Source organism: Merops nubicus, unplaced genomic scaffold (assembly GCF_000691845.1).
Source record: "Merops nubicus isolate BGI_N331 unplaced genomic scaffold, ASM69184v1 scaffold9185, whole genome shotgun sequence".
Classification (NCBI taxonomy): Eukaryota; Metazoa; Chordata; class Aves; order Coraciiformes; family Meropidae; genus Merops; species Merops nubicus.
In genome coordinates, this window is record NW_008610362.1 from 6,413 (window position 1) to 19,595 (window position 13,183).

The window sequence follows — 13,183 nt, forward strand, 5'->3', positions numbered from 1 at the left end:
TTTTTCTTTCCATGTGATTCTCTTTACAACTCTGAACTTACAACATATTCCTGTTGGTGCCTTGGAGTTTTTTCACATATAGAGGAAAGTTATCTAATAGCCAATAGCTGTTCTCCCAAATTAGTTTAAATAAAAGGTGGGGGAAGGGGAATCAATGCATCCAAATAAGGTGATCTGCTTGCAGTGATTAGGCCACAGAAATAGTCCTTCTCAAAGAGGTAGAATGTAGCATCAGTTATTACAAAAGTCTGAACTAATTTTGTTAATGTAAACATTGGTGTGAAATGGCTGCAGTCCCATCCATACTGCTTTTGAACAAAGGCAGACATATTTCAGTCTGGATTAAATAAAATGCTGTCTGTTTCTAATGTGGTTTAAAACCAGAGCATTTTGACCTGTTTGAAAGGCATGTTCTAGTGGACAATAGAAGGTGTTTATCCACCACAGTTTCTGTATGTTTTCTCTGATCAGTGCTAGCTGGGCATGTTGTGACAGAAACCTTTATTTTTCTGCATTCAGACATAAACAGTGTTTCCAGATTTTTTTCAAAGAACTTTTTTTTTTTACTAAATCTTGGGGTTTGATGTAATCATCTGTCCTCAATATCATCTGTCATTGTCCTGGAAATAATTATGTCCAGCATTTTCTGAGGAAAATAGAAAACAAAGGACTCCTAGATAGAAGGGACACATTTTCTGTTTTCCTTTTCTGCTGATTTTTTTTTTCTTCATTTAATAGACCATGTTTTCTTCAGTACTTCAAAATATTTCTCATCACTTGCCCTCAGAGGTGACCCGGTGACCTGAGAATCAAGAAAATGTCATGTTAGTGACTGCTAATTAGTGGATCCAGAGAGCTTCTTCTCCTGGCCTTTCAACCTTCCATAGGCAGCAACAAAGGCTGTCACATGTATCATAAAAAGAAAACAAGTGTTTGCCATGATCAGGGGTCCTTGGTTTGGTTTGGTATGATCTCAGATTTGGTTTGGGTTTTTATTTTGTTTATTTGGTTTGTTGGTTGGTTTGTGTTTTTCTTTTCGTAGGGTGTGGATAGTAGCACAAGCTCCATTGTGACTACAGATTGATTTCTAGGTTAGAAGGAAATTAACCTATAATACAGTGATTTCATTTATTTCTCCTTTTCCATGTATAGACATGGGTCTGTTAGGATGCTGTATTGTAGGAGAGAAAAGGAATGAATCCTTATTTATTTTATCTTTTTCTTATCTTTTTAAAAATATTTCTTTTTTAACTATTTCAAAATGTATTAAATATTCCTGAAAGGGAATATTTTAATGCTTAATTTTTAATGTACTGTGTACAGTCCAAGCCTAACTTGTCTTTTTGTATGTTTGTTGAGCAAACTTAACAGAAGATTCAGCCATGCTTCTCATTAATCACTGTTATACTGCACCTCATGAGTCATCATGGTTTTTTCAGGACCACCTACTGGAATGATCCTGGTAAAGTGTGCAGTCACAGCCATGTCACATAACTGTTTGTGCAAGTAACATTAATCTTTTTATTATTTCTATTTTTCAGGTCTTTAAAATAGAAGTGCTAATGAATGGAAGGAAACATTTTGTGGAGAAGAGATATAGTGAATTCCATGCACTTCATAAAAAGGTAATGATCTCTTTCTTTATAAGGTCTAACTTTGTTTTGCCTTAGTTGTGATGTTTTTGTCTCCCTTGAAATTGTTACTGTATATGGTTTATCTTAAATACATCTTGTGATTGATATCTCTGGAAATGAGTTCCCAACTAAGTTTAGTTCCTACTCTGTTTTTTGGAAGGGGATGATGACTTCTCAGATATTAGTAACTCTCCTTTTTGATTATTGTTTATGTGCTGTATTGCAAAACTGCTGTATATAATATATTTTTTATTCCAGTGAAATGACAAAATAAGACTCATTCCTTTAGCAAATAAACACAGGTTTGGTTTTCATCTGATCAGGCAAGTAATTTGTTAGTTCAGTAAGTTGTGTTGCTAACCTGCTGTATGTAAGGCTGAGAAAACAACTTGTATACACCAGGAAACTAGACATGAAAAAAAATTAGTAGACCATTTTGCTCTGCTGCTGTTCATAAAATGAATGAGATATTGGCTTAGAAAAAGCATTATCCTGGTGGCAGATAGGATGGATTTTGTCAGTCTTATATAGTGTACAGATATAAGCAAACTTGGGTCAACCAAAGGCAACTATTGACACATCTGTGTGTTGGCCATCAAAACTCAAGAAAACAAGAATATATTTTGCTTTACTGCACCATGATGAAGATGTGCTAGTATTTCCTGCCTTTTTGCTTCTCGCCCCAGTTGTGGTTCAAATGCTATTCAGTACTATACCTTATAGTCTTTTCCATGATTTTTCCAGGAACTTAGGTTAGAATAACAGGTCTGTATTTCCCTGGGTCTACCCTCATGCCCTTTTTGTAGATGGGATTAACAGTGGCTAGCTTCCAGGCAGTAAGGACCTCCCCAGACACTCAAGACTTTTAGTTAGATAGTAGAGAGGGGTCCTGCAATAACATGCACTAGCTCCTTCAGTACTTGCATTAATCCCATCGGGCTCATGGACTTGTGAACATTCTGCTGATACAGCTGGTCCCTTACAATTTCAGTGTCCTCAGATGGAAAATCACTGTTCCCACACTTGTGGTCCTCTGACTCAGGAGAGGGGCAGCTCAAAGTGTATCAGTATTATATAAGACTGAGGAGCACTGAATGTCTTTGCTTTTTCTTCTTCTCTTTGTTGTTGTCTAATTTCATTGTAATTTATGGAGTTGCACTATTACTCCATGCAAAAGTCATTAATGACTTCAGTCTCACTCTCAAATTTGTCTCCTTGTATACTCCTTCCTCTGCAGTAACTCTGTTTGCAGAGATTTCTCCTTAGAACACCAGAAAAAAAAAACCAAAAACATAAACGATAGTCCCTTTCTCTCTCTCTCTCTCTCTCTCTCTCCAGAAACAGCAGCAAAATAAACAGATCTGAAAAACAGCTATTTTAACCAGAAACTTTTCATCACTCTTCAATTTCATTTGTCTGACTCCTCATCTGCTTGCTGCCTCTTTGTGTTACTCTGAAAAGTTCTTGGTGACGTTTTCTTGTTTGTTCCCTGTACAGATAGAAAACGCACAACATATTTTGGCCACAATCTCTCTCGGTTTAGTTTTTGAAGTTGTAGTAAAATCTTAGTAAACGTGCTTGAACAGTTCATGCTCTGAACCTTTCTTGGTGCTTTCAGTGTTACAGAAACCCTGGAGAAAGCATTCTCTGGTAATGCAGTGTGAAGTTTCTTCCTTTCTTCTCTGTTTTGTGTTAGAGCAGAAAATCTTTTTAAAAAAAGTAGAGTGTAAATTTGAACAGTTTTTGCTGGAGAAGAATATTTTGAACATATATCTGAAATGTTCTTTGTGAACAGTTTATTCACGTCCTGTGGCGCTATTTATAATCAGGTGCAGATACGAGTTTGCTTTTGGCATGCTGATAGGGTATTTTTTTGTTCCTCTCTTCCACTTTAATTTAAAAGGTCAGTTTCACTCTAAGCTGAGTACCAGCAATTGAAAATGTATCTTTAGATATACTACCTATTCAAAATGCTCTCACTGTTGGAGAAGTCTTACTGAGCAGAAGAAATAGTTTCTGTAGTGGGCAGCTGTGATAGAAAATGGGAATAGAAGCTTAAATGGAGATTGTACCTTTTGGTGGAGAAAGACATGCTCCACTGGCATTGTATGGAAGAAGAAGGACTCAGTAGCTCATATAGGACTTTGTACATTCATCAGAATGCCAATTAATTTTTTAATTAATTTTGTGTTTTCTTTTGTTTTGTTTTTTATAACTAAGCCATTTCCAAGAACATGGCTGAATTTGCTTCCCAAGCTTAACCTTTACAACATCCCACTTGTGTAAAAAAGTAAAGCCCCACTTCCTCTGCAATCTGGCTGCCGTGGTACACTGGGAGCACAAATTATGCCCTTGGTAGAAATCATCCACTGCTATTGGCTTTTTTGAAATAGTCTGCGTAGGCCATTATAATTTGCCTGGTCATGAAGAGCAAAAGACACCTTTCAAGCTATGCACCATTCACATTACAGTATGGTATTCAAGGCTGAGGAAAATTTTATTTTTCTTATATGTAGAGCTTTTTAAAATTAAATTTTTCCTCTGTGTGTAACATAGTTAAAAATACATTTATTTATATTTTTCCCAAATTATTTTTTTTTATTTTTTTTCCCTGGTATTTTTAAATATTGGTAGTTCTTTTCATGCACCAGAACACTAGAAGGTGACAGTACAGTGTTAATACTACTGCAGTGAAATCTTAAAGAGTCTTAAGTTCTTGACATCTTGTTTAGAAAGATATTTATCATTATAGTTATTTATAATTTTAGAATTAAAACACTGTAGATCATATTGACTTTTCACACTTGAACAAATAATTCTTTACTTGATAACTTGAGTCATCTTTTAGTCATGCAAGAAATAGAGACTACATTGTGTCAGTGTTATGGACAGGAAGGTTATTACAGACAGTGATCGTCCTCAGATAAATCTGTATTGTGTAGGGACAGGTCTGAAGCAATGTAGCTAACACATACATAGATTTGCTTCATATTCTTTGGCATTGTAATAATTATTTCTTGAAATATATTATTGGATTATTGTAAGCATAAGAAAATGGGCTTATTCGTTCCTTGTACATCTGTATAGCCTGTGCTTTATACCTACACATAGTACCTGTGCTTGCCCATTTAAGCAGTTGCGTTTTGGATGCTTTATGTAGCAGGGCCACAGAGCACAAAAAGATTGTTAAACATCAGCTGAGGTACCAGCCACAGAGCATTTCTCTTGTAAGCATCTGGGCCTTGGTGGACGCTTGCATTGTTTCAGAGTTGTCTCCCCTCATCTGGAGCATTCTCCTCATTTGTTACTCATCCGCAGGGGTTGTCATAGTTCACAACAGCCGTGACCGTAACTTCTTCAGCATTCTTAACCAATTTTAGAGGAAAAAAAGGGAGGTTATGTTCTAGCTTTATGATCAGTTGATAAAAGTACTTGTGTTTGGAGTTTTGTTCTGGTGGCTTGTTTTTCTCACTTCACATTTAATTGTAATTTAACACTGTTGAAAAAATAAGGAAGTTGCCAAATGTTTCCAGAGCAATTGTGTTTTCCTTGCTGCAGCTTCGTTTCTTGTGACCACAGAGACGTTGATATGTTGGCACTGCTTTTTCCTATAGTGACATCTCAGCAAGCTCAAAGATGAAATGTAAATTCTCAGTCTCCCATGGGTACGCATGTCAAAGTCAATTTTGAGTTTCTTTCCTTGCATTTCTTGCCTTGAATTTACTCAGAGGCAAGATCCATCAGAAAGGATGTCTAATGCCAACTTCTATTAATGCCGTAGTCTAAGTTATTATTTTTGCTCCGTAGTTTTGAGGGAAACATTAATATTTTGGAGGTTTGAAAAAATACGTTGCTCCAGCGAGAGGATTCTTAGTGTTGTTCATGTGTCTGTTTCTGTCTCTCTGTATGCAGTCATGTGTATGCGTATGCAGGTTTCTGTATGTATCTATAAAAGCTTTCCTGTGGGAATCTTTAACGGAATAGTTACAGAGCTGTCTTGGAAATATAATCAGTGACAATCTTGCTATTTCTCTGCTTCAGATTCTAACACAACTGTCAATCCGTTGGTGTAATTTAAGAGCACAGACATTTTGCTCTTTTGATTGCCAGCTCTCCAGAGAAATAGTTAGCTCTCCTCCCTGTACTTTTCCCACCTGTTCGTAGTTGTCTATATCTGGAGTTAGCAGTTGTCGTGGTGTTTTGTCACCACACCACACAAGGTGATATGTGGGTACGTCGCAGTGACATTGTGAGGCATCATCCCAACTTGACTAGTAGGGAACTCACTTCAAGTATTCTCGTGCTGATATTGCGATTTTGTTTTAAGGCTGTTAGTCACAGCAAATGGTTGGTAGGGTTCCTCTGCACTGTCCAGGGCAGATGGATGTGGATATTTTTAGCTGCAACCTGTAGGTATGAAATCTGCTGTTACTTAAGTGATAAAGTTGCTGAGGGTGAGTAGCTTCGTTGCTGTGCTCTTGTCCTTTGTGTGTGGTTATTTTACCTGTACTGCCTCATCTCTAACATAAACATGTTTACTTCAAAAGGATGCTATTATACTTTGTTTTTGCCTGCATTCTTTTTGTTTGCAGCTCAAGAAGTTCATAAGAACTCCAGAGATCCCTTCAAAGCATGTGAGAAACTGGGTCCCCAAGGTTCTAGAGCAGCGACGGCAAGGCTTGGAGTTGTACTTGCAGGTAAGTCTCCCCTCAGCACAGTGAAAGTAAAAACAGCATCCCTTCTTAGAGTGGTAGTAAAAAAGCATTTGAAAGTATGAAACGGAGTGTTTTACTCAGGCAATTTTAGAGGTGGGAAATGAGGTGGATACTTACTAGTGGTGACGATTTCTGTTCATTTAGCAAGGCTAGCAGCTAAAAATCCAGACTCTCTTGTACTTTTTTCCTGATGCTGGCAAAAGCTGCTGACTGACTTCGGCAAACCTACTAGAACCTCACTTGCCTGTGCCTAAAATGGTGAAAATAATGTTCTTTCCACAGTTGTTCTGATCATATCAATGAAGAGCGTTGCGGAAGAGACACAAGGAGGCTTTATTTAACTCCCCCCTATTTAGACAGACTAGGGAAGAATCAGTTCATCAAATTCATATCCCTTTACCGTACATGCCTGTATCTGAATTGTTCACCTAATTGAAATGGGCATTTGTCACCCCATATTCATTTTAGTCAGTGTGAAGGCTTGCATTTCAAGTCCTTAATTCTACCTAGTTGGGTTCTGATTTTGCTACGGACTGCAAAAGGAGTCTTCATGAATGACTCAGATACATAGACGTCTAAATATACCAGTGATGAATCCCAGCCTTTTTAATAAAAAGAATTTCTGCTCTCACCATGATTGCTTTAAGAATGCCCTGTGGTGTAGTTTCATAGCCATTTTTCTGGTGACAAAGCCAGATTAAGTTATTCCTGTGCATGTTCCCAGTTGAGTATACCTATATACTGATGCAAGTCCTGTTTTATTGAAGGAGATTATAGAAATTATCTGAGCCAAAAGGTACTTGTTTTGAGGGTAAGGCAAGAGTGAGAGTATTCTATTTTTACTCAGGTCAGAGTAGTAAAAATTTCAGATACCTGATTTATGTCATCATCCACAGTTGCAGTTGCACAACTGGAAGAACAGTGATCTGCAACATAATGGACAGTTAGCTGCATTCATGGAAAACAGATGGTAACCTGCACCACTCAGTAACCTCCCTGATTCTCAGGAAGGTTTGTAAAGGAAAACTGCTCAAGGAGGAGAACAGTTATAGTGTGACATGAAACAGTATTATTTCTGACATTAAACTTTTAAAAAGAAATTTGGAACTAAGGAGGAAAACACAGCTCAGAATCTGTCCTAAGACATCAGGAAGATTGCAGGCAACATAATTGATTTTTATTTTTTATTTTTAGTTAGTTAGTATTGTTCAATTCAAAAATTTAATCCTTTTTTCCTTCTTGCTCCGTTGTACCTTTGACATGTAAAAATTGCATTTATTGTGAATGTGAAAAATACTTGTGTTGGAGAGACTTTGGTTTTGTAAAGGACTAGGGCTTTTTTGGTTTTGATGGCTATCATCACAGCTTGCTCCATCATCAGTATGTTTTTCTCTTAAAGCCATTTGCTGTGATTTTTAATTTTATTTCTGATTTTCATGGAACTATCTTTTGGAGAGTATCACTACTATGGCACGCACATACATGTACCAATTTCTCTTATGAGGTGGATTTTGTTTAAAAGATACAGGGGTAAATTGGTCAGTCCTTTTTAATTGCTGATAAACTTTAAAAGAATATCTCCCCCTACTGGAAGAGTCAGTCAACTCTTGTTCTTGTGCAGTCCTGACCATTTCATTAACTTTTTCCCTCTTCTGTCACCGTTGGCTATCACAGGAACATGCAGTGGTTTAGGCTGGAAGGGGTTGCTGAACATCATTGATTAAAACATGACAGGTCTCTGAATTATATCCGTATTAATATGCACACTAAATTAAAACAAGAATGAAAGTCATTATTATTCTTGTCAAAGTCATTAATTTCTGTTTCTGCTAAAGGAAAGCAGTACTAATAATCAGCGAAATGTTAACTTTTAAAATAATGAAAGCTTGATTTTAGACAATTACTAGTTCATATTAAGGCACTGCAGTTACTAGAAGTTTTCTGATAGTGCCAAGCATTTTCCAAATCACGGTGTAGAATGTGCTGCAATTTCAGAAAACATGATCAATTTTTAATTTAACACCATGTACATAAAATATTGCAAGCATATTTTTGGGTAGTACTAATGAGAATCAATCGGTAAGAGCAGTTTGGCTACTAACATCACTAGTTAGAGGTAGTACTAGTATTCAGCTGTTTGTGCAGCTGGCTAAGAATTATGGAGGCATGGTAGTCATTAACTGTTTTTTTCAAAACAAGGCAGAATCTCTTACAGAGACTGAGTATTTACACAGATGTTACATTCAAATAATTTGTTTTATGCAAAACATATTAATTTCACATTATTGCACTTTAAAAACCCATATAGGCAAGCAGTAACATGCCATGAAGACAGCAGTCAGATACAGAACTGAGTCTGACATGATCTAATCATACTGGGTTCTTCATATAATTTTAATTATTTAGTCTTCTATAGTTAAGTGCAGATAAAAATAATGACATGAAATTAGAATAGAATCAGTCTGCATCATGTAGTAAAGAAAGCAAGAAATTCCCATCTGAGCTGGATGGTGCTGCTGTTGCCAGTACCTTGTTACTTCCTTGTGACCTTTTCATCCTGAAACTGCCCTCTTAAATCCCTTCAGCATAGATTGTTTCTTGGAGCATATAGGCTACAGCTCAGAAACATTTCATTATATCTCTCTGAAGAACAGTAAAATTAGGAATAAACCAAATATGAAATTCTGAGACACAATTTTCTAAAATTTATCAGTATCCACTGTCAGCTAATATTCATCAGATGGATTATTTTGCTGTTCTTTTCAAAAGGCTAAGTGGGGACTTCTTGTTATAGTAGACCAATTTTCATGGAATTGTGAAAGAATGATTTATCTCTATTATTTTTAGGTGACTTTCATATTTTACAAGTTTGACTAGAATTTACAACTTTTCTTTTTAATACCGGGGAACAATTGACTAGTAGGCACTGGCATGTGTAGTAATTCAACTGCATGTATAATAATAATACAGAGCCCTTGTGAATACTGAGAATAATCAACTGACTGACAAGAGGAAAGAAGAATTATGTTTAATTTTTTAATGAGGAAACAGATGTGGAGATAAGTGAATGACAGAGGGTGGCCCCAAACACGCAAGCAAATCAGTATCAAGCCACAAACTACTGCACTTCTGCTGATCCATGGTAACTGTTTTTATGTGTGATCTTAACCCACAGCACACAGGACATAAGTTGAGCTGGTTTAGCCTTCACTAAATAAGAAAATGCCTGTTAGCAACAGTAGAAGAGGACTAAATCAGCTCTAATTACCTTGTGGTGACTGTAAGCCAAGAGTTACCTTAAATCAGTCAGTGTGTGATCTAAGTACAGACTTAATTGTTATTCATTTGTATATCTGATTTTGTAGGTTGTAATATGAGATGAGAATTCAGGTGGTTTTGATTTAAAATTTGTGAAATAAAACATTGGATTATACTATTGATGACATAAATGTCTCTGGCAGTTATATGAGATTTCATCAAGGTTTGCACTTAGCTGTGACTTGTTTATTGTTATGAAATGGCTTCTCTTGATATGTTTCCTGAAGAGGCTGCTGTTGAGAAAAGGTGGATGATACAGGTTTGAGGTAGCTGTTGTGTAGGGAGCCTCTGATGTGAGAAGGACTGCTAACTGGACCTGTGATTCCTGATAATACGTTTGTGAGCCTGGAGAAATATATTTGCTTGAAAATATCAGAAGGTGAAGGTAAATGTGGAAGATGAAAGGGCAGACTGTTAATCAACATTGTAGCTTCTGGTGGTGGTGGTTTGGTTTTTTTAATCAACTGTATCACCTTGGACTGGCTGTTTATCACAAAGCTATAAAGACATATGGTCTGCCTTGGAAGTGTATTTAAAGGAGATGTAGATTACCTCAAATGCTCTTTCCTGCACAGTTCTTGTTGTGTATGAATTTAGGAAGTCATGGATGGGTGGGTCAACTGAGCAGGTAGTTGGGGTTTTATTTTGGACATCGAAGATGTGGTGGGGATTCCTAAGGGCAGCAGTGAGAGACCTTATCTAATTGGTTATTGAAGCAGCTGCAGCTGCATTGTCAATCTGATCAGTATTTGTTACAAATAGATTTTATATTATGTGCTTCTGGAGGAGCAGTTTTTATGGAGCTTGTTTCCAGTGAATTGGTAATGGGGAAGAATTTGATCTTGCCACCTGCTCTCTACTGATTTGGAGTTAGGTCATATCCTTGTCCCAATAAGATGACACTGGATGTTATTGCCATCCAGTCTCTCTGCCTCTGGGACTTGCCCTTTGACAGGCCTGCCTTTTAAAGTTCAATGGAATAGATATTTTCTAGCCCCCTTGGACAGAAGAGATCTCATTCTTTGCTGATATCATCAGTCCAACAAGATAACAGGCATCATTAACAGAATTTGCTGTGAAGTAGCACCCACTCCTCAGCATGAGACTCTGTAGCTGCTGCTAGTCTTCAGTGAAATGATTCAGTTGTGGAGAGAGATTTTGGAGGAGGCCTATGTTTTTTATGAGCTTGAGGATACTAACTGATTTCTTGTGGTCTGGGTGACCTGAAGAAATTCTTCTTGTGACTGGCAAGAAAGACTCTAATAAAAACCAGAGGGCTGTAAACCTTCTGAACTGCTGTGTATGTATGTAGGGTCTGTAGGTACATATGTCTCTAACCAGAGTTAATATGTAGAGCTAATATTTCTCTCTTGGCTGAGGTCAAGAAAACATATTTGCCTTTTATTTACTCTTGAACTTTTTACAAAGAGTACAGTCCTGATTCCTGGAGATAAGACTGGTTAAAGTGCTGCTTGGCTGTGAGGCTTGAAGACTTGATGAACTTCAACATTCCAGCAATTTCAGGAATCCAAATCTTCAAAATGAATTATGGAGTTTATGAAACTGGACAAGAGATTTGTTTTCCATTTAAGGAAATAATCTGGAATCTGAGAAGCACTTTGACCTATATTTCAGTATTCTTCAAAATGCAATTCTCTAAAAATATTTTAACTACCAGTCCTTCCTGAAAAAGATAAATAAAACTGTATCTGTTATGATTTTGCTCTTAAGAAAGTAGAATCTGTTCCTATATTCCTTCACTGTCTTAGTTTCCAGCAGGGTGGAGTTAGGAAAACAGTGGATGGAATGATGAATAATATGTAGTTGCTTTATGAGTAAGTTCATCAGAAATATAAAAGAGAAAATTACCCATCATTATATTGCCTTTTTCTTCTTTTTTTAGGGAACAGTTCAACAGCAACTGCAAAAACTAAAAACAAATGAGCTAGTTCTGCAGATAGTGACTGCAGAAGGAAAACTGTCTTACAGAAAATTTGGCCCAAGGTGTCACTTCTTCGTGGGCCATGGTGGTTTTCTTTAATTACTTCAGTAATTGTTGATACTAAATTCTTTGTGGTAAAGTTTAAATAAATAAATAAATAGATTTTTTTGACTGGACAATGTATATGAACAAACCAGTAAATCTAGGTAGAAGGATTAAAAAACCTTCCTTAGCCCCCCTGCCCCCTCCCAAAAAAAAAAGTTATTATTTCAGTCATCAATTCTAATTGTATTCTAAGAGCTTTTGAACTACCCTCTTTTAAGTTGATCTGGTTATGTGTTGTTGTTTCATAAAAGTTTTAGATTCAGTCAAAAAAAAAAAAAAACAGAACACTGAAAGGATCTTTTTGTTGATTTGGAAACTGTTGCAGAGCATTTCAGAGCAAATACAGCGTTTCATATTACAACTGAGGATAAGAATCTTCTGCTTTCTTTGAGTGTCAGTCATTGCCCCTTTTTGTTATCGTTCTAGGGAGTGAGATAATTTGATTTCTCAGGGTTTTTTTATCTAATTGTGCACAGAAAGATTTTTCCATCACCTAGCGGGAAGTTTCATTAGTTCTTCACTGCTTAACTGATTCAATTTCTCTTGGCCTCTTGCTATTCTAACAAGGAGGAATGTGAACTCAGTCATTTATAACCTTGTCCATCCTCAAGTGAAGAGATCTCTTCTCTAAGAAAGGCCATCTAGACTCCTCATGCTATTCTGCAAGTACTCCACATTGTGCACTGGTTAGAACTTTGCCTTTCAATAGCCCAGTACTCCTCCTCTGTTACTGTAGCTGTGTACTGCCTCAGAGCTGTCTTGGCTGGAGTAGGATGAGAAAGTGGGGAAAACAAATCCTTGGTAGTGCACAGGATTTTTCACTTTTTTTTCTTTGTGAAGTGTAGGAAAAAATGTCACATGGTCCCATAGGATTTCATATAAAGACAATCTTGGTTTGTGGGTTGGTTGAAGCTGGCATGGTTCTCCAGGGTCAGAAGTAATCTGTGAGTGCTTTGTAAGTGGAACACTCATTGATCTTACATTATCAATGTTAAAGAAGAAAAAAAGTATAATGTCTGTAAAGGTAGGCATTTTTTAAGTAGTAGCGTTGAGACTGTTTAGGAATATTGAGATCTCTGTATGTGATATGGGCACTTTTATGAGACGTTGCTTTTGCCCAATAAAAATAAATCAGGTTGGTTGCTATTTAATTTTGGGAATGTAATGGCAAAATGATCTTAGAACTGTTCAGTGATTGTTCAGCTATTCAAATTTTATTTCTATGCAGTTCACATTCATCACATTTATCCACACTGCCAATTTTAATATTCATTACAATTGTTCTTCCTTTACATTCTCAAAAATGCATTCTACATGAAGCATTTAGTTATTGTTGTATACCTGTGTGTCTTTGCTGAAGGGTGTTGTGAATGCAAAATTTTAAATTAATCCAAGGGAATATTGGAGAGGTTCGTAGAAGAATGGTTTATATCAGGCCTGGAAGGCCCTCAAGCTAGAACTAACTTTCA

At 36.7% G+C, this 13,183-nt stretch overlaps 1 protein-coding gene across 1 annotated transcript; it reads left to right on the plus strand.

The window, feature by feature from the left end:
• Positions 1-1,426: 1,426 nt before the first annotated feature.
• On the plus strand, positions 1,427-11,708 carry SNX24 (sorting nexin 24). Its single transcript, XM_008940895.1, has 4 exons — positions 1,427-1,462; positions 1,542-1,625; positions 6,227-6,331; positions 11,571-11,708. The coding sequence occupies exons 1-4, from the start codon at positions 1,427-1,429 to the stop codon at positions 11,706-11,708; spliced, it is 363 nt and encodes a 120-aa protein (XP_008939143.1).
• The last annotated feature ends 1,475 nt before the right edge of the window (positions 11,709-13,183 follow it).